General features: G+C 41.9%; 1 protein-coding gene across 1 annotated transcript; it reads left to right on the top strand.

The window, feature by feature from the left end:
* The first annotated feature begins 761 nt into the window (after positions 1-761).
* LOC309701659 (FERM domain-containing protein 7) lies at positions 762-21,512 on the top strand. Its single transcript, XM_082525810.1, has 12 exons — positions 762-1,073; positions 13,488-13,592; positions 13,671-13,713; positions 13,841-13,919; positions 13,995-14,092; positions 15,557-15,671; positions 16,037-16,184; positions 16,569-16,664; positions 17,432-17,595; positions 18,108-18,176; positions 18,404-18,479; positions 18,786-21,512. Exons 1-12 carry the CDS (start codon positions 945-947, stop codon positions 20,019-20,021), a joined length of 2,358 nt encoding a protein of 785 aa, XP_082381936.1. The 5' UTR covers positions 762-944; the 3' UTR covers positions 20,022-21,512.
* The last annotated feature ends 305 nt before the right edge of the window (positions 21,513-21,817 follow it).

Here is a 21,817-nt window from a genome sequence, read left to right as displayed (position 1 = left end):
CAATTTCTGGTGCCTTTTTAGTCACATCAATACAGGATTTCTAACAGGTCTAAGAATTAATCCTTGGAGACCACAGAAAACCTCTGCTATGAGTAAAGAGTAAGTATCCGTTAAGTATTCAAATTGCCCCCTGTGTGCTCATATAATGATCTGTTGTACTGTTATAAAGTATTAGATCATTATTACGCATGCATTGATGCTTACTGCAAGTAGAGCTGTACTCTTTTGATGTGGCTGATGTGGAGCTAATTTATAAACTATTTTGTATTAAAACGTAAAAAAAAAAAACAGTGAGAACTCCTCATCAGTAACACAGTGACAGTGTCCCGTTGAGTCCCAGTAACTTGTTAAAAAGTATCAAATCACCACATTTCGTGCAAATGATGATATTTTTAGTCTAAATAATCAACTTTTAAGATCACAGTGTTAGAAGTCACTCTAAGCACTTTTTAAAGGTGAATGCAGTGAAATGCGAGTAAAGTTTGTTTATTAGGCGATTTTTAAAGACAAAGCCCTGTGAGTGTAAAATAAATAAGAAATTGTCACAATAGCCAATAAAAAGACACAATAGATGAGAAGGTGGGAGCTGTATTACTCCTCTAAAGTACAAGTACATGAAAGTGTGTTTAAGCGCAGTAATATTTATGTGCAGTGAGTTTAATCCAGTGATTTCTCAGTGAACGAGAAGCTGGATGAGGTCTGGCTGTCTGGAGACAACGTCAGCGTGCCATTGCGCATCCGGAGAGCGCGCGCTCCAGCGGTAGGAGCGAAGGGGAGGATGAACACGATCGTGGAGGTTTTGGTGTTGATGGTAATGGCGGGGAGCGCGTGAAGCCGTTTCTCGTGGGATTAACTCTCGTGGACATGGATTTAATGGACGATCGTAGTTGTTTTAGTTGTTACTTCTCCTGAGAGACGCAGACAAACAGAAAGGAGCGGGAGAGATGGGGGACCGACAGCGGCGGACCGGGAGACTCGAGAACCTCACTACCAAGTCCCGGGTCTCCAAGGAGACCAAGCTCCGGTTGCGCGTGGTCTTCCTGGATGACAGCGAGCGCACGTTCGAAGTGGAGGTAAGCCCTTCACAGGGGGCAGTGAAAACATTCATATTTACTTTTCTGAGTGGATCCACATACAGCACGTGTCTCTCTTCAAAACAATATTATAAATGATCAAATGTGTCGAATATGCGTTTTAAATCTGTCTGGATATTATTTTTTCCCCGTTTTGATAAAGCTTTCTGTCACTTTGTTTGCAACTTTCTTCCCCTCCTTCCTGAAAAAAGAAAGAAATCAAAGAGGGGGAATCCACCACGGGCTCTGTTCAGACTGGATTCTTCTCCAACATTTACGCTTTAATATAATATTGAGGATTATTATCTGGGAGTACCTGGTCATGCACTTCTCTGGTCTGACAGGGTTTAATCTGCTGTTTAATATAAGTTAAACCTGCTTTATAGACACTATTTTAGGTTTTTATAGCGTGCTTTATGCAGCAGAGAGTGTGTACTTGTACTAAAGTATTTATTTAGTTAGACTGCAAAACAGAAACTGACCATTTAAGCATAAATGTGCTTCACATTTATGCTTACGAGTGTTCCTTATTCTTAGGCACCAACATCCGACACAAACCCCGTGTCTCTGATTATCTCTGTTGAACAATCAAAAACAGAAGAAGAGCGCTGCAAGTTATATTTAAATAAATAGCAGATCTGTGGTCAGTATACTGTAGCTATACTACCATATTCCCATGTACTTATTTTTTCAGGTGGGTTTCAATCAGTGGCAAAACTGCAATCAAAGATACAAAAGCACAAGATTGCTGCACTCAATAATCAATTAATTTATCTATTACAGATAACCACAGACTGTATAAAAAGATGGAAAGAGTTTCAGGTCTGTCAATCTGGTCTTTCGGTGATGATGTATGAACCCTGCTTCCGGGTCCAAACTACTCTGAGTTTATTAAGGCTGTTGTGTTTTTAACATGTTTTAATGCTTTGCATCTTGTTCTATTTAATCTGAACAAGCACCTTTAAAAAGTCAGTGATAACTGTGAGACTCTCTCTGTGATTATTGCCACTATTCATTTTAGAGCTCGGTTTTTAAAACCTTACGATGTAACTACAGCCCAGCCCATGCAGCAGTATATGAATGTCTAACCTCGTATTGTGGATGGATTATCTCAGTTGTTCTCCTGACTGAAGTTTGGTCCGTTTACATGCAATTACATTTGCCCCCGGCAGCTTTCACAGCTTTTGTGACATAAAAGAAATGATGGATTATATGATATGGAGAACACACAGGAGATAAATGTGTGTTATGTCCTTTCCTGCTTGCACTTACATAACACCGTTTTACCTTAGTGGCTCACAAAGAGAACTACAATGTGAGTTGCTTGCCTACTAACATTAGCAACTTGAGTTTTAGTGTCATATCCAAGTGCAGTTTAGCACAAGTGAGGAGAACAATCAAAACCTCTCCCACCTGAGTTACTGCCACTCTTGACTCTCTCTCTGTGTTAGTTTGTCCAGTAAAATAGGGAAAAAGATGAAATAGGGAAACAAACTCTCAAGCTTTCTGACAACACTGGTACAGCTGTAACAGTTGATTGTTTGTCTTGCAGGTGCTGTTTAGCGACAGAAAAGTGTTTGTGAAGGCAGGTTTGTGTAGATTTATGCATTGCTAGGACTGCTCTCCCCCCTAAAAACTGAAATTAATGCATTAACGAGGCTCAAACCCCAGTTTCTTCATTAGAAATGGTGTGTTTGAACCACCTCCTGTCTAAACTTTCATTCTTTAAAAATGGAAAAGCTCCAAAATGTCTTTTCAGAAACTCTTACGTGGGCTGTTTCACATGGTAGGCACAAATGAGAGAAATTGTCTTTAAATATTAGTATTAGTCATCACAGTGACTAATACTGCCATTACTAATACAGTTTAATTTTCACTCAGCATTAAATATACTGATGCAGTCTTCAGTAACATAATGACAGGCAGAAGTCAGTTAAAAAATACCCTGTAACCTGATTTTTAAAAAAAAGTTTCATTACAGTTGTAGGTGCTTCAGGATTGCTGAACAGCATCCTACAGGAGTGCTTCCAAATCCGCTGTTTAGCGTCAGATTCTCCCAGTGTCCCTCCGTGATCGTCTCAGCAACAGCGTGATACGTAGTCAATGTCACCAGCAGCCCTCAATGGAAGAGTGGATTAGGAAGTGACTGCAATGATTTGGCCACATCTGCCGCATCACCTTTTGATGCAGCAGCACCCCGCCCACTGGAGAATCAAGCGTGGCTTGCCTAAGAAGACTTGGATCAAGCAAATTGAAGACGATTTTAAACAATGACGCCTAACCCTTGAGCAAGCAAATGTGAAGGCAAGAGACCACAAGGCCTGGGAATGCATCATTGACCAAAATGGAAACCCTACGGCACCCACAGCGATGTATTGGCTTCGTGGACAACCACCAGCTAGGGACAAAAGAAGAAGAAGAAAGATAGCCTGTACTGTTTGCATTCATACTTGTGCATTGATGTTCCTGATCTGCCATCAGGACTGCCTGAGCTGTTCATGTTGGACTTGGAGCTGATAAATGTTGAATGACAGCTGATTTTACTGTCACAGCAAACAGAAGACTTCAGAATCACCCCTGGCCAATAAGCGTGTTATTAGAGCTACGGAAACCAGAAAAATGGCACATGTCAACATTGTCAGAGAACTAGCTATTGGATTAGCGATGTTGGCGAGCTACTTTAAAGTTACCATGATATAGATTTCAATATCAAATCTATGCTGTGGGTGTGCTGGAAGTTGATAGGTACCTACCTAGAAATGTTACTATATGTCAAATCGGCGCACTTTGATAGGTCTTTTAAGTGCTCCTGTTTACTCCTATGCATTTCTGGTTATTCTTGAACTCATTTTTCTCTTTTATTAGAAGAGAGAAACTTCACTGCCAGCATGTGTTTTCGCAGTGAAATAGCCGTACAGCAGAGAAACGCCATCCTGAGGGATAAAAGCAGGCCACAGCATCAGGCTCTTACATATGCAGATGCATATACATATATGCCATGCAGTATCATCACTGTGCTAGCATGTTTCCAATGTTAGCATGTCAACAATTCCAGTTAGAGACACATATAGCCATTTGGGGTTGCATCAGGAAGTGGATCTTTCATGAAATGCTGCCTGATCTATCTGACATTATCAAGTGATACCAAGCAGAAATATCACAGTTGTTAACATCTGCATTGCTAAAAGTTATTGGAAAAAGTTTTGTGGTTGTATGTACAGTGTGTCTCTGAACACCTCCTAAAACCTGAATGTTGTTACCAGCTTCATAAGTCATGTGGCTGTAAGCACATCCACCACAAAGTAATGACAGAGAATTAAACTTAGATGGAAAATTCAATTTAATTTTATTTAACCTCCTAGGACCTGTCGTCCACATATGTGGACATCACATTTTGGGTTATTTAGACTAAAATACTCAATTTTGCTCTACAAGGGCCTGATATCCACTTACGAGGACATTATACTGCTATTGTTCTATCAAAATATGAAATGAATATCCTCATATGTGGCTCTTATTTTTCTTAAAAAAAAATAAGGTAAAAAATAAAATAAAATCTGGTAATTCTTTGTTTTTACATTCATCAGGCCCCAATCAGCCCAAATATCAAAGAGAAATTAAAAATGCGTGTCGTGGAAGAGTTCGGGTCTTAGGAGGTTAAAATCACAACAACAGTCACTTCTTGGTGACTTAATTAAGTCTGTCAAAAGAAAGATTTATTTTATTTTTTTAATGGGCCAAACAGCTGCAGATGTTTACCAGCTGTGTGAGGTGTAAACACTCTGCTGTCTATGAACAGCCATGTGCTGCTCTACTATCCAGGTCAGAAAAAGCAGACCAACGGGCCTCTTTTTCAACATGGTAACGTCGCCTGCAAGGCAGTATTGCAATCTAAAAAGAATCTGTGTGTGAGTGTGTGTGAGTGTGTGTGCATGGCTTGCAGTATTGTGCTAGCAAAGGAGCTCCATTTTTCCATGCCCATGCTTTCTTCCCTGTCAGTTTCCCAGCGGCCTCCGGGACATTAGCAGAGTCTGTACAAGAGGAAAGAGAGCTGAAGGAAAAGGCATGGATGGACAGAATAGGGAAAAAATAAAATGTGATAAATTTAGTAAACACCCTGATCAGGCATAACATCACAACCACCTGCCTAATATTGTGTCGGTCCCCCTCTGTACTGCTGTGGGGTCTTTACCTTATGATATAAAGAACCTAGAGGTGACTGTAGTTGGGAATTAGTGTGATATGAATAAAATTTAATTTAGCTTAATTTTGCTGCCAAAACATCCCTGACTCACTGAGGCATGGACTTCACTAGACCCTTGAAGGCATGCTGTGCTATCTGGCATCAAGATGTTAGCAACAGATCCTTTAAGTCCTGTAAGCTGTGAGGTAGGGCCTCCATGGAACGGACTTGTTTGTCTAGCACATCCCACAGATGCTTGCTTAAGATATGGGCAACTTCAAGGCCAAGTCAACACCTCAGACTCATTGTTGTGGTCCTCAAACCATTCCTGAACCATTTCTGTGCAGTCCTAAAAGATTGATTCTATTCATCTGTATGTAGCATTTTCAGTGGGAGAAACGTTTCGTCACTCATCCAAGTGACTTCTTCAGTCTCAGCTGACTGCAGGTTTCCCCAATCTTATAAACAGTACATTTGCATAATGACTGAAACCAGCCCACTGAAGGAACAATGGGCTGGGAGGTCAGTTCCTTGATCATTAATATGCAAATTCTCTTGAGCATTGATCAACACCACTGATCAAGGCTCATTGATCAAAGATCACTGATGAATTGCGATGAGTACCATTCACAGAGAGTTTGGGAATGGCTGCAATCACAGCATTGTAAGATGGTGAAAGATGTACCCTTAGGCCCCCTCCTCGATTCAGAGATGGTCTTTCCCTTTTCAAGTAAATGGCCTCATTGACTCCGCGCTCATACCAGCGTTCCTCCCTGTCCAGGATGTGTACATCCTCATCCTTGAAAGAGTGTCCACTGGCCTATAGGTGTAAATAGACTGCAGAGTCCTGGCCTGACGAGGTAGCTCTTCTGTGTTGTGCCATCCGCTTCGCCAGAGGTTGTTTGGTTTCCCCGATGTATAAATCCTGGCAATCCTCCTGGCACTTAACAGCGTACACTATGTTACTCTGTTTGTGTTGGGGGACCCGATCCTTGGGCCGGACCAGTTTTTGGCGCAGCGTGTTTTGGGGTTTGAAAGCCACAGAGACCCGGTGTTTAGAAAAAAATGTGTCTCGACTGCGCCGATACTCCTGACACATATGGGATCACTGCAGGTTTTCGCTTGGGCAGCGGTTGTCTTTCTCTCCTGGATCAGCTGGAGCTTTCTTTAGGTGCCTTTCCAGCTTTGACAAAAGTCTAGCTGGGATAACCACATTTACTCAGGGCCTTCTTGATGTGATGCTCTTCTGCTTCTGTGGCCGTTGTGTCAGTGGGGATGGTGTTCGCTCTGTGTTGTAGCGTCCTGATGACACCCAGTTTATGCTCCAGTGGATGATGAGAGTCAAACCTTAGATACTGATCCGTATGTGTAGGTTTACGGTACACGTCAGCTTTTAGATATCCCCTATTACTGATGGAAATCTCACAGTCTAAGAAGGCTAACCTGCCACTTTTCATATCCTCCCTGGTGAAGTTGATGTGTTGGTCCACCGAATTAATGTGATCCGTGAATTGTGGTCCATCCTCAGATTTGATTTTCACCCAGGTGTCATCCACATATCTGAACCAATGGCTTGGTGGTGTTCCATGGTAGGATAACAAAGCCCTCTTTTCCACTTCTTCCATGTACAAATTGGCCACGATGGGTGAAACTGGGGAGCCCATGGCACACCCATGTTTCTGCCTGTAGAACTGACCCTTGTGAAGTAGGTTGAATGAAGACACAGTTCCAAAAGCAAACACACTTGGTTGATGCTGAGAGTGGTCCTGTTGCTGAGGTTGGGTCATCCGGTAATCGCTTACGAACTACCTCCAATGCTTCCGTGACTGGGATGCAAGTGAAGAGAGATGTAATGTTGTACGAGACCATGGTTTCATCTGCCTCCATAATGACATCTCTCACCTTCTCAACAAAATCCAGGGTGTTCTGGATGTGGTGTTCAGAGCTGCCTACCAGCGGGTTGAGGATCAAAGCCAGAAACTTGGAGATGTTATAGGTTGCTGGAATTTATTCTGTTTCAACAGGAAGAACTGAATATGTTACTCATCATAGCTTAATGGTACAGAAATACACAATAGTGTTTGTTTGCTACAGTCTGCTTAACAATTATGGCAGCACCTTGTGGATGTTTAGCAAAGCTTGTGGTAGCTAATCCGTAAAATGTTAGACATGTTCTGTCATGCTGAATTTTTCCCCGATGTGCATGGTTCAGTCACTCAGGTCATGTTTTCTTAACCTTCAGATTAGTTTATCAAAGCTGTGACACCAAGACTGAGGTGAGTCCGCTGATTAAAACAGAGAACTGTGACGCGTCACTGGACCATGACAGCAATTTCTATGTTTGGTTTATGAACAACTTGTGAATAAAGCTTACACGCTTGAGTTTCCTCTGGAGTCTCTGGTTTCAGTCCAAAGCTTTTAAGGTTAACTGGTTTGGGTCAATGACTGAGTTTTAATTTGTATTATTTTTGCTACATCTGGCAACTTTGTGCCCTCTGGTGCATGAAATACTGATCCCTGGTGGATTTTCTGTGAACTGCATGTGTCCAATTCACAAAAGTAAAATAAATAAAATGATGTGAAAGAATAATAAGAAATAGAAATAAACAGCAATAATGCAAGAACTATATATCAGGGTAGAATTAAGTCCAAATATAAAGTACAATTAGATGTACATAGTCATACTAAGGTAGGACATACAGATTGTACAGGTGTTATTATATAAAACTGTATTATAATGTGTACATCACAGTTCAATAATCAGGCAGTGATTCAGTAGCCTGATGGCCTGTACAACCGCACATGTTGAAAAATAATACTTAACCAATATGTTGAAATTTAAACTTGTCCGTACGTGATGAGCTGGACATGTTCAGTGTTACTGCTACCTCGCAATGTGTCATGACACCTATGACAAAGGTAACTCTGTGCCTGTCTTTGAGATTTGACAAAACTGCGTTTGTTCCTCTGGAACCAGCTTGAACGAGCTAACACTCCACTGCTGTATGCAATGAAGGCCCTTCACTAGTCAAACAAACACGTGTAAGCTTGTGCAGATATCATTAATGAAACTGTTTTGCTGTTTTCTGCTTTGAATTCACATCCAAAGTTGCACATCGCTCACTTTTTCCTCTGTTCTGCTCTGCTGGAAACTAACTGCTCTGCTGATCTGTGGGCGGCTGTTTGCTTCCAGTAATTATCAGTTAGGCCTATTCTTCTCTCTATAATCAGTTACAGCTGCCATGTCCTTCGTCATCCTCCCTCTCCCCTAATAACCTTTCTCCTTCCCTCATGACAAGTTAATGAGGGACGTCCAGTGACCCCCCCAACAGGGCACTAAACACCAGCTATAAGACAGTGAAGGCTAAAAAAAAAGCAAAAACGTGTCACTGCAGTAAGTGAACACCGCACAAACACCAGAGACAGGTTCAGGGCTCCATGTGGGCACACACTACTACTTTGATTTAATCCTGAATTAAATTTAAGACACAGGGTCTTCAAAATAGATAAACAATAAGGCAGTACTTTTACATGTTTGTAGTGTCCTTTGTATTTCTGTCTAATGTGGTTAAAGTGACCCATTCTTCTGATCTGACTCCACATTTCTATTCTTGGACTCTACTAGAAAAGCTTTGCATGATCCAGAGTTCAAAATAATCATGACGATGTGGGAGATGCACCTGACTTTACATTTTCCAGTGTGGCTTGACGCCCCAACCTCGCTTTAACTGGACTTTCTTCTGATTGGCTGCCCCTTAAATACAAAATACTTAAATAACAAGTGATTAAAATAGTAAAATATCTGGTTATATAAGATTGTGACAAGATTGAATAAATATCAGTTTTTAGAAAATAACAAAAGGGGGGGGGGGGGGGGGGAAATAGAGGAAATATAACTGTTAGTTTAAAGGACAGAAATGGAGGTAAAAACAGGACATATCAAAAATAATCACCCAGTTTCAAAGTGATTTAATTTCTGGCTGGAGTCACAAACTTCATATGGATGTAGGGGGTCACACCAATTAGGTTGGTGTGCAAACAAAAGTAGTAGCAGAAACTCTTAAACATTGTAATTTAACAACAAACATTAAAGGAAAGATGCACAGCTTATATACACTGCGTTCCAAATTATTATGCAAATTGTGTTTAAGTGTCATAAAGAGTAAATAAGTTGTTTTTCAATTAAACTCATGGATGGAATTGTGTCTCAGGGCTCTTTGTATCACTGAAATCAATCTCGGACACCTATGATCATTTGTTTGCCAGGTGAGCCCAATTAAAGGAAAAACTACTAAAGAAGGATGTTCCACATTATGAAGCAGACCACCATTTTCAAGCAATATAGGAAGGGAAAATGATCACTCTGCTGCTGAAAAGAGTGAAATAGTTGAATGGCTTGGACATGTAATGAAAACCTTAGATATTTCACGAAAATTTAAGCGTGATCACCATAATGTTAAGAGATTTGTGGCTGAGTCAGAGCACAGATGGGTTCATGCAAATAAAGGCACAATGAGGAAGGTTTCTGCCAGACAAATACATCAGATTAAGAGAGCAGCTGCTAAAAGGCCATTACAAAGCAGCAAACACATATTTGAAGCTGCTGGTGCCTCTGGAGCCCTGTGAACATCAAGGTGTAGGATCCTCCAGAGACTTGCAGTTGTGCATGAACCTTCTATTCGGCCACCCCTAACCAATGCTCACAAGCAGAAATGGCTGCAGTGGGCCCAGAACTACATGAAGACTAATTTTCAAACAGTCTTGGCCACTGACGAGTGCAGTGCAACCCCGGATGGTCTAGATGGATGCAGTGGTGGATGCAGTGGTGGATGGCTGGTGGACGGCCACCATGTCCCAACAGGGCTGCGTTGTCAGCAAGGAGGTGGTGGAGTCATGTTTTGAGACAGAATCACGGGGAGAGAGCTGATCGGCCTCTTTAGGGTCCCTGAAGGTGTGAAAATGACCTCTGCAAAGTATGTGGAGTTTCTGACTGACCACCTTCTTCCATGGTAGAAAGAGAAGAACTGTGCCTTCTGCAACATAACCATCTTCATGCTAGTCAATGCACCATCTCATGCTACAAGGAACACCTCTGCATCAAATCAAATCAAATCAAATCAAATCACTTTTATTGTCACATCACATGTGCAGGCACACTGGCACAGCACATGCGAGTGAAATTCTTGTGTGCGAGCCCCACAAGCAACAGAGATGTGCAAACACAACAACACAAACGAGCAAAATACAAGAATGGCCAACCTGAAACTAATAAATATATGTACAATATATAATAGTGTATGCATTTCTGGATGTGTATACTAAATATTTTCCTACGTGTGTGTGTGTGTGTGTGTGTGTGTGTGTGTGTGTGTGTGTGTGTATACACATTTTTACAAATTAAATAGTAAAAAAATAAAATAAAACAATAATAATAATAATAATAATAAAATATATAAAATATACAGAGTTGAATATGTGCAAAATAAGTGGCATTTATATACAGTGTGGAGTGCATAATGTTGAAGTTCCAGTAGTGAAGCTGAGGTGTCTATGAAGTGTTCAGCAGTCTGATGGCCTGATGGAAGAAGCTGTCTCTCAGTCTGCTGGTTCAGGACCGGATGCTGCAGAGCCTCCTTCCTGATGGAAGTAGTCTGAACAGTTTATGGCTGGGGTGACTGGAGTCCTTGATGATCCTCCCCGCTTTCCTCAGGCACCGCTTCCTGTAGATGTCTTGGAGGGAGGGAAGCTCACCTCCAATTATCCGTTCAGAGCACCGCACTACTCGCTGGAGAGCTTTGCAGTTGTAGGCGGTGCTGTTGCCATACCAGGTGGTGATGCATCCAGTGAGGATGCTCTCAATGGCACAGTGATAGAAGGTCCTGAGGATGCGGGGGCTCATGCCGAATCTTTTCAGTCTCCTGAGAAAGAAGAGGCGCTGCTGCGCCTTCTTCACTGTTTTGTTTGTGTGTACTGACCACGTAAGATCCTCAGCCAGATGTACTCCAAGGAACCGGAAGCTGCTCACTCTCTCCACAGCAGCGCCGTTGATGGTGATGGGGGTGTGTACTTCTCTGCACCTCCGGAAGTCCACTATCAACTCCTTTGTCTTTGCGACGTTGAGGGTGAGATGGTTGTCTTGACACCAGTGGGTCAGGGCGCTGACCTCCTCCCTGTAAGCTGTCTCATCACTGTTGGTGATAAGACCCACCACTGTAGTGTCGTCCGCAAACTTCACAATGATGTTGGAGCTGTTAGTGGCTGTGCAGTCGTAGGTGTAGAGTGAGTACAGGAGAGGGCTCAGTACACACCCCTGTGGAGCACCAGTGTTCAGTGTGATGGGGGATGAGGTGATGCTGCCCAGTCTGACCACCTGGCGTCTGTCAGACAGGAAGCTAAGGATCCAGCTGCAGAGGGAGCTGCTCAGTCCTAGATCCTGCAGTTTCCTGTCCAGCTTCGAGGGAACGATGGTATTGAATGCTGAGCTGTAATCTACAAACAGCATCCTCACATACGTGTCTCTCTTCTCCAGGTGTGACAGGGCAGTGTGTAGTGTCAGGGCTATGGCATCATCAGTGGACCTGTTGTGGCGGTATGCAAACTGTAGAGGGTCCAGTGAGTCGGGTCATTGGCTGCTATCGGCGTAAAAGGAGAGGAACTCATGTTGTGGTCCCCATCCTGACTTCAATCCTACTGAGAACCTTTGGAGCATCCTCAAGCAAAAAACTATAAGGGTGGGAGGCAGTTCACATCCAAACAGCAGCTCAGGGAGGCTATTCTGACATCCTGCAAAGACATTCAAGTAGAAACTTTCCAAAAACTTACAAGTTCCATGGATGCAAGAATTGTAAAACTGCTATCAAATAAGGGGTCCTATGTTAATATGTAACTTGATCTGTTAAGATGTTTTTGATTGAAATAGCTTTTGATTTCAGTGAAATTGATCTACTAATGCTGCAAATTCAACAAATGACTATTTTGAATTCTCTACAACCTATAAAATCTTTTGAAGCTCTGTGTGCGTAATAATTTGGAATAGTGCATTTTAAGTTTTTTATTTTTGAAGAACATACTGTTTTCATTGGGAGTTTTGTTCAGCAACATTTGAATTATATTCTGTTGGTCGATGACTCGAAAATGATGCCGACTGTCATTTGAATCGACTATTTCGGAAAAACAGAGAAAAATATAATTTGCATAATAATTTGGAATGCAGTGTATATATCTGTTATAATCTGTTCATTATTTCCCTTCAAATGGAGCCACGTTTGTAAGGGAAATACATTTGTGAGTTGAGCAGCAGAGTTGAGTATGCGGGTTTTGTCCATGAAAAACAAGCCAGACCTTCTCTGCCAAGGCCAAACAATTTATTCTTGAGTCTTGTTTGGTTTAATTTAATGGATTGGATAATTGAAGTCTGAAGAAACAAGACATAGCAACAGTTTACAGTCTATTCATTGAACAAATGGACCTCAGTACCATGTGGAAGAACCATACACAGCCTGGTATCTCCTCCTCATGCTGGTCACCAGCTCGTTCACACACTGCTGTGGGATGGCATCCCATTCATCAACCAGCATTTGTCACAAATCAGCCTGTATAGTTGTGCTTTTGGCATTGGCAGAGAAGACCCCTTAGGTTTATATATCTATACATATCTGCCAGCAAACTGAGTTTCCAATGACCCAAAAGTCACTGGAATCCAGAGTCAGGGACATTAGTTGAAATACACCATTTTTACAGATTTGTAACCATGACGGCAAAAGAAATGTGTGAGACTTCATGTGAAAGGCAACACCTTCTAATATTTGAAAATGTGCCTAATTAACAAACTAGTGAAAAAAACAAACAAACCTAATCTTAACCTTTCGCCTGACGTGTTCACCATTAGGAGGTTAAGTAAGACGAGCAATGAAGGTCTCAGTTTCCATGGATACAGTTCAAAATTTTCTGCCGTTGTCCTCTGTCATGCCTCAACTTTTTCTGTCTGTTGTCTTTTAATCATTTAATGTCCCCTATGCATATCTTCCACAGATTAATTAAATATGAAAGAAAAAAAATGGCCATGATTATGCAAACTCTCATTAAGCAAAGTATTAGTGGATAAAGTAACTGAGCTGTAGCACATTTTTCTGGGCTCCCAGGAGCACTCCCGGACTTTAGTTTTAAGAACGTCTCAATTAAAAAGTCCTATTATCCTTCTCACTTTAATTCTCTCCCACTCTTTCTTCCAGCAAAAGGTTTTAGGTGGCGACTTCTACAACAAAGTGTGCGGTCATCTGAAACTGCTGGAGAAGGAGTACTTTGGCCTGGAGTTCAGACACCACAGTGGCAATTATGTAAGAAATGCTGGATCACACAGATACGCACAGATCAGTGCGGGAGGTTTTTAATGTCTTAACAAGTTTCTGTTGCAGGTTTGGTTGGAGCTGCTGAAACCTTTGGTCAAACAGATCAAATGTAAGTCATATCTGTCCTAAGATTAGTGCTCTGACTTCATATTTCCTCCAAATATTTCCAGATCTCAACGTCTCCGTTGGCACCATTGTCCTACGTCTATAATCTCTTTTCTTTTCCCCTCTGTCAGACACCAATGATTTATTCTTCAGGTTTATAGTCAAATTTTTTCCACCAGATCCTGGACAACTCAAGAGAGGCCTCACCAGGTAAAGTCTGAGCATAGATGTGATATATGTGAAATGCCACAGTAGGTGTACTCATACTGTTTTGTGTGTGCACAGGTATCTTTTTGCCTTACAGATCAAGCAGGACTTGTCTAATGGCAGTCTGACCTGTAATGACAACAGTGCCGCCCTGCTGGTCTCTCACATACTGCAGTGTAAGCATCAAAGTGCATCACACCTGCTGTAATTTTTTTTTTGTTTTTTTGTTTTTGCGGAAGATTCAGAAAAGTATGGAGCCCCGCAAGGGACATGGCAGAAAAAAAAATTACGATGAAGTTTTGCGAGATCTCGCAAAACAAACTCGGGATCTCGTAAAACTTTTGCGAGATGTCGCAAAACTTTTAAGATATTTCGAGGTGTGAATGTAGCTATGTAAACGTCAAATATCTGCTGGGTTTACAAGACATCACATATTTGCAAAAGTGCTCCGACGTTTTTGGAGATCTGACACCCACCATCTCGAAGCTAATGGGAGGTCGAGACCTACTACAGCCGGGAGGAACACCGCTCTCCCGGCACATTGTGCCTCGACCTCCCGGTCGGCTTCGAGCTGGCGGCCACCAAAGAATGCGGCTAAAACTTTTGTGAGATCCTGAGTTTGTTTTGCGAGATCTCGCAAAAGTCAGTCTTAATTTTTTTTTCTCCCATGTCCCTTGTGGGGCTCCGTAGAAAAGTACTGGAAACGTTCCTCAGACATTTTGGTCCATATTGACATGATAGCATTACACAGACGCAGGTGCTCATCCCAGAGGTGCTCAGATTCAGATGTGGTGATTGTGCAGCGCGTTTGAGTACAGTGAACTCATTGTCGTGTTCAAAAAAACAGTTTGAGATGATCTGAGCTTTGTGACATGGTGTGTTATCCTGCTGGAAGCAGCCATCAGAGGATAGGCATAGGCAATGGCATTTAAACAATGTTCAACTGTTTAAATGTGTATTTTAAGAAAGTATCCTCTTACAATTACACCGGCAGTTTCTTGGCCTTCACTGACAACAGTGGCACCTGGTTTGGTCTTCTGCGGCTATAGCCCATCTGCTTCAAGGTTCAGCATGTTGTGCATTCAGAGATGCTCTTCTGCATACCTTCATATCACGTTATTTGATTTACTGCTGCCTTCCTATCAGCTCAAAGCAGTCTGGCCCTTCTCCTGTAATCTCTGGAATCAACAAAGTATTTTCACCTACAGAGCTGCTGCTCGTGGGATATTTTATCTTTATTGGGACATTTTCTGTAAAGCCTAGTGATGGTTGTGAGGGAAATTCCCAGTAGATTAACAGTCTCTGAAATGCTCAGATGAGCCCATGTGGTACCAACAACTGTGCCACACTAAAATTTGAACTTTGGTAGGAAATCTATATGTTTACATGGCTACATGCATTTTTCTGCATGTGTACCTAATAAAGGGTCCGGGGAGTACATAGTCATTATATACATTATGTTTTTGAAAATGTGTTTCATATACTGCATTTACTTAGTCAAAGATTTCCCTCTAGAGCAACGACCCATTCCGATTCTCTCCTTCCCAAATGGCCCAAAAATGGTGACTATACTGCAATTAAATATTTAAAACGCAGAGAAACTAAATATGTGTTTGCATGCATTTGCATTTGTGCTACAGCAGAGATAGGGGACTATGATGAGGAGCTGGACTGCCAGCATTTGGAGATGAAGCACTATGTTCCCAACCAGGAATATCTGGACCACAAAATCATCAAGTTTCACAAGAAACACAGGTATGAAGTGAAGCAGAAGACACTGGTGCTCTGTAGTATGCGGACAGTTTTGTCAAACTAGTGTTAATTTTGACCAGAGAGAAAGGGCAAAGTATTAACTGGATGTAGGACTGCGCCTCTTTCCCCCATCCCACCCATAGATTCTTTTAAAAAGACGATAGATTTGAAAATATGATCGTTTCCAACCAAAATGCCACTTTTGAAACATGTGTTTGACGTGTTGTTTGAGTCTAACTAGGAGAAATTTTGTTGGAAAAGCAGAAGTGACTGCTGGGTCAAATTGGCAGCAAAACAACAGCAATGCATCCAACTCTCCATAAATCAGAGGCTGGATAGTAATTGTGATTCTTTGTTTCTGTCCATAGAGGACTCTCTCCAGCAAACTCCGACATCCAGCTGCTGGAGGTGGCGAGGAAGCTGGACATGTACGGAATCAGGCCTTACCCTGCCTATGATGGGGAGGGAATGAGGATCAATCTGGCTGTCACACACTCTGGAGTGCTAGTCTTTCAGGTGTGTCCACTTCCAAATCTTTTTATTTTTTTCCATCAGAAAAATTTCCTCTTCTTCTAAGCTAGGAGTTGCTGTTTTAGCATAAAAAAGTTGGTTTGTGAAGTTACAACACAATAAATTTAATGGATCTAATAAACTAACAATCATTCATTGTATGCGAGATAAAACAAGATATGCGAGATGTGTAGAGATAAAACCTGAGGACGTCGGTGATCCTTTTTAGTTTTTACAGTACCAATAAAAGTTTACAATTTCCATGTGCATTTCTCAAAAATCAACTAACAGGTTTAGGAGAGGAACACTGTTTGAGGCTAAATATGTGTGCAGATGCTACACTACACATTACATATAATCTCTCATTATTTTTTTCTTGTGTTTTTCCAGGGAAACACAAAAATCAACACATTCAGCTGGGCAAAGATCCGCAAGCTAAGCTTCAAACGCAAGCATTTCCTCATCAAACTACATGATAAAGTTGGGGTGAGAAACTGGTCCAGTTTGGGCCACACGGTTTTGCTTTTTGTCCTATGAAGATTTATCTTTGAGGGGTGTACCCTGCCTCCCACCCTAAGACAGCTGGGATTGGCTCCAGCTCCCCCGCAACCCTGAAAAAGGAAAAGGGGAAGCAGATGGATGGGGGTTTTTTTTGGCCGTTATTCAATAGTTGAGCTGTTAAGAGTAGAAAAGAAAGGGTGGTGGTGGTGTGGGGTAGACATGTAGAAATGAGCCATGGGCCAGACTCGATCCTGGACATCTGCATTTCAGCCATATGGCATGTGGTCACCTGCTCTACCAGTTAGCTAAACTGGCACACCTACCATTAGGATTTAGTATGGAATAATGAGTGAGTTTATGTCTCACTCCCCTGTGAGTGAACAGGGGACTCTTGTGATGGATGCATGAAAAATGGGCAGGTCCAAATATTTAAGAGATCTTTGGAAGGAACAAAACATTCTGGCCAAAAGAGTAAGGCTTTTGTGGAGATCTCCTGGCCAGTAGTTCTAAGTACTTGTGAACAGCATGCAAATAGGCAATGTAAAGATCAAATCCGATCCATAGCAGCTACCAAGTTACTAATGTAAAGGTTCTACAGCTAGAGCACTGGTGCCAGTTCCCACAGAGCACCCTATGGGGGCTTTTAAGTTCTCCGGTAGAAGACTTTTTGGGACTTGAAGTGCAGACAGCATGCTATACAGAGGCGGTTGTAAATATTTGACTCATCATAGTCTTATTTCATGTCCATCCAGCCCTCGTGTAAGGATACACTAGAGTTGGCCATGGCCAGCCGTGATGTGTGTAAATCATTCTGGAAGATGTGTGTGGAGTACCATGCTTTCTTCAGGCTGGCTGAGGAACCAAAGGCCATACACAAAACTCTGCTGTCATGTAAAGGCTCCAGCTTCAGATACAGGTAAAATGCAGACAAGTGCACATAATGCTATAATCTGAAGGTGCATTCAGGCTTTTGTATAATACATATATATATATTAATCATCTTTTGCCCAAAATCAAAGTCATTTACTTCCAGTGTCTACTATGCATGAATTGTTCTCCAACCATTTAGTGGTACATCATCTGGATTTAAGCTTGTACACAAATATTTTGACTCACAAAACTTTTTACTTACCTACTCTTGTAGTGTTTGAATAAACCATCCTGAGCTTTCCAGCTTATCCAAAGGACAGATCATGTCGTGGTGATCAGTCTGTCCACAACTCACAAGAATCCCTACTGATAGTATTGGTTAGAATTGAACCAAACTGTGCTCAAAGTCATTTGCTGATTTATAAGCAAAAACCTGAGAAATATGATGGACTGTGAGCGTTTTTTTATTACCCTTTTCTTCTGATGAATATTCAGACTCTTTGTTTTCAGTCAGGTGTGGTAGTGTGTCCATCTGATGTTAGTAATGTTGTTTGGCAGTGGTCGGACCCAGAAGCAGCTGCTGGAGTGTCTGGGATCAGGGGAGAAGAAGCCTTCACACTTTGAAAAGTGAGAGAGAGATTTTATTGATGCTTCAATTTCCTTTTCATAAGCAAGAAACTTGCTTATGCATGTACTTCAAAAGCAAGGAGCTTTAAGTACTTGAAACGGCAACATATTTTATTAAGCCATCTTATGTAAAGGTCAAAGGATCTGGAACAGAGGACTATTTTGTGATCAATTTTTATAGTCTGTGTATAACATCCGTTATTTTATTCCTTTCTCTGTCTGTCCAGGATGTACAGTCAGACTGACTGTGACCCCAGACAATGTCGATCTTCTCCTGATCTCCTCACAGATGTCTCCAAACAGGTAATAAATATGACTGTTCAGTCTTTAAAACTATTACTTGACACACAAAGCATATTCATGTCTGACAAAATTAAAACAGCTACTGTTCTATTATCTGTTTTTAATGATTTTGTTTAATTAACTTGAAGAGCTATGGGTTTTTCAAAATTTCATTACATGTTCTTGGTTTTTTCTTCTTTTTTACAGTTCTCTGATATTATCTAATACATACATACTCTGATATCATATGAGCGAATTAATTAATGGTAGCATAATCAAAATATTAGTAATAAAAACAACTCGAGTGTTCGTGCCTTTTCTTCTCAGGTGTACGAACATTCCCACCCATTCCCACGGTCAAGTCGTGCTCTGGCAATACACAGCCAGGATCAGCTGGACCCGCATCATCGAGACAATGATATTGAAATCAACGAAAGAGTGGCTAAACGCAGCCATTCATGTGTTGAGGTCAGCCAGAGGCCTCGCCTCCTCTCCCAAGTCACTCCTCTTTCTCCATCTGTCAACCAGACAACGCCGCCTTCACCCTCACTGAAGACGAGATCTGCTTCGATATCTGTAGTAGAGGACGCAAGGGGGGTACGAATCGGGACACAGCGCCAAGCCCAGCGGTTAGCTGGTGTCTATGGAAACCGATCTAGACGTCGACCCAACCCCCAGCCACATCCAGATGCAGGACAGCAGCTGGTCCTTCTCTACCCTAACAGCCCTGCCTACCAGTATCATCCTGTCCTCCCATCGTTCCCATTAGGTGGCTCCTCGCCACTCAACCGACATCCCTACTTGTCGGAATTTGTTACCGTTTCCTCACTGGAACGAATTCCACATACAAGACGGCGGGATTATGTGACAATGGATGGCATAACACGGCCATCTTTTTACCCAATGTGTCACGATTCGCCATCTAGTTCACCAATCAGGAGAAACCTCCGCTCCAGTGGTTCAGGTGGGCTGGGATTGGCCAGAATGTACCAACCAGGAAGCAATGGTGCAAGAATCAGGGGCGTTGGACATACAGAGGCGGGTCATTACAGCGATGACTCCAACTTCCTTCCTGGACTGCCTCGCCGTGTAGCCAGCCAACCTGATGTCAAATTAAACCTCTCGAGGAGCTCAAACACTGCCTTTAACCCTGCTTCTGAGTTTCGCCCTCTTGGTTACTACCCCCACCTGACGCGCCCCTCCAGACCCACCTACCTCCCACTAAACTCTTCCCCTCTGCCTGAACGCCCCAGTTCACTATGTATGATTGGCAGCACTGCGGGAAGCTACAGCGACTCAGACCCGGAGGTTTTCTATCCATACTACTGCCCTGCCCCTCAGGTAGGCAAGATGGTACGGTCCGCTGGACTAGCCAGGATGAGGTTTTCATCGGGGAGTCTCCAACTTGATGAGGAGGAAGAGGGGGAGGAGGAAGAGAAGGAGCATGCAACAGCAAAAGAAACTGCAAAGAAGGAGCCAGAGGGTGAAGAGGAGAAGAAAGAAAAGAGTGAAGGAGGAGCGGATACGAAAGGAGCGGCAAAGGTTACTGAAGTGACGCTGTAGAAAAGATTAAAACATTAAAGCGATTGATGATCACAGTCAAAACTGGAAGGATAATTTAAAATAGCACATCCTCTGCAGACTGTAGATAACACGATAAATGTATTAGATAAGAAGTGTGTCGTTTTGAGGTGCACTGGCAGATGAAATGTATTTTTTTGCCTTCTTCAAGTGAAAACCTCAGATTTTGAAAAGGGCTACTGTTTTAGTGGCTATTTTATAGGTGCAAGCTTACAAAAACAAGTAAATAAATAACAATAATAATAATAATAATAATAATTAGTATTTTAGAAATTAAAGATGTTTGACAAATTAAAGCAGACAACAATTTAATTTTTTTGTTAAGGTGTTTGAGCCACTACAACATTAACTCTTCAAACATTCCTTTACCAGAGGGGTATGGGCACCATGTTTCTTAAATATTTTCCCTCATTTCATGTCTTGATGATGATCATCAAATGGAGACACATTGGTCTCCTGAAGATGTTAATTTTAGTTGCAATCTGGTGACTGTGAAGTTCATAGGCTACTCCTTAAGCCGTGTTAACTATAAGGTAGGCCCATATATAGGTGGAGGCACTGTCATCCTGAAATAGACCACTCACATCCCATACAACTGGTCAACCAGAACAACTTTCTATTGGTTTTCATTTTTCGTTCCCTCTAAGGCAGGGGTGGGCCAATAATTTTTCCAAGGGACTACATGAGAAACTGGGACTGCAGGGCTGCATCAATTAAGCTTATTGGTGTGGCCATCCAAAAAAGTCCCAGTTTCTAACGTGGCCCCTCGGAAAAAGGAAACCGCAAAATACCCCAAATGTCTTAATAGAGCCAACAGATGCTCTAAGGGCCGAGCATTCTAGGCTGTGCTTTTCTCTTGATGTCTTTATGTGTGTCTTTTATGCAGTCTCTCACTTATTGACAGTATGGTTAAGGATGGCTCACCCAAACGTATCACTTTTCCACATTTCTGCAGACCAGTGCCTATGTTGCTTTTTTGCTTTGTAACCCCTTTCATTGAAGCACTCTATAGCTATGTGCAGTACATGTGTGAAAAGCATACCTAGGTTGAAAAAAAAAATGGATGAAGCAACTGTGACGTTAGCTTTTCGGCCACTGTTACACTAGTTTTTGGAGCCAGAATTTACCATATCTGGACAAGTTATCAGTTGCTGGTAAAAAAAGGAGAGTGTTTGGTCACAACCCCCCTGAAATCTTGGTAGATAAAGAAAATCTGTATTCCCCAATTGACTGGGCAGTGGATGCCAAGTGAGAGCCGCTAAATGAATATGGTACTGCACTGAAAACCTCTTTTTGATTGATTTGCTCACTGGCAGATCACTACGGTGATCCAGTTTGCGTGGAAGACGGAGACTTGACTACAAACAATCACCTAGTGGTGGTGAAACTCTGAAAAGTGCATCTATTGGAAAGTGTTGATTTTATCATCTTTCACGTTGCTAACCACAGGCAGCAACCTCCACTGCCAGCTGGTAAGGGAAAACATATTTTTTGCATACTAAATAGTTGTTGCCAAGGGAACAACAACCGATCTGTGTGTAACTGAGTTTTAAAGTACAAAGAATACGCCAAGAATCTGCATTCTTGGCATTACCTTTAATCGTCCATAATTGTCTATATTTCTATGTGATCATCCTCACTGACTGTCCAAAGTAAAACATAAGCGACATGTGTATCAACAAAGACCCTTGTTGCTACATCCAAAAAACAAACAAACAAAAAAAAAAAACGCTAAGAGAGAATGAAATCCCTGTTGCCGTTTATATGCATTTATAGTT

The sequence above is a fragment of the Aulonocara stuartgranti genome (genome assembly GCF_965226115.1).
Source record: "Aulonocara stuartgranti genome assembly, chromosome: 3".
Classification (NCBI taxonomy): Eukaryota; Metazoa; Chordata; class Actinopteri; order Cichliformes; family Cichlidae; genus Aulonocara; species Aulonocara stuartgranti.
Note: the sequence above shows the minus strand (reverse complement) of the source record. Positions and strands in the feature narration are given on the sequence as shown.

What these genes read in the sequence shown, in the direction of transcription:
- LOC309701659 (XM_082525810.1), top strand. Translation starts at nt 945, where the DNA reads ATGGGGGACCGACAGCGGCGGACCGGGAGACTCGAGAACCTCACTACC. An exon ending in GGTCTCTCACATACTGCAGT is followed by an intron (nt 14,093 to 15,556) that starts GTAAGCATCAAA and finishes TTTGTGCTACAG; the next exon opens with CAGAGATAGGGGACTATGAT. An exon ending in AACTACATGATAAAGTTGGG is followed by an intron (nt 16,665 to 17,431) that starts GTGAGAAACTGG and finishes ATGTCCATCCAG; the next exon opens with CCCTCGTGTAAGGATACACT.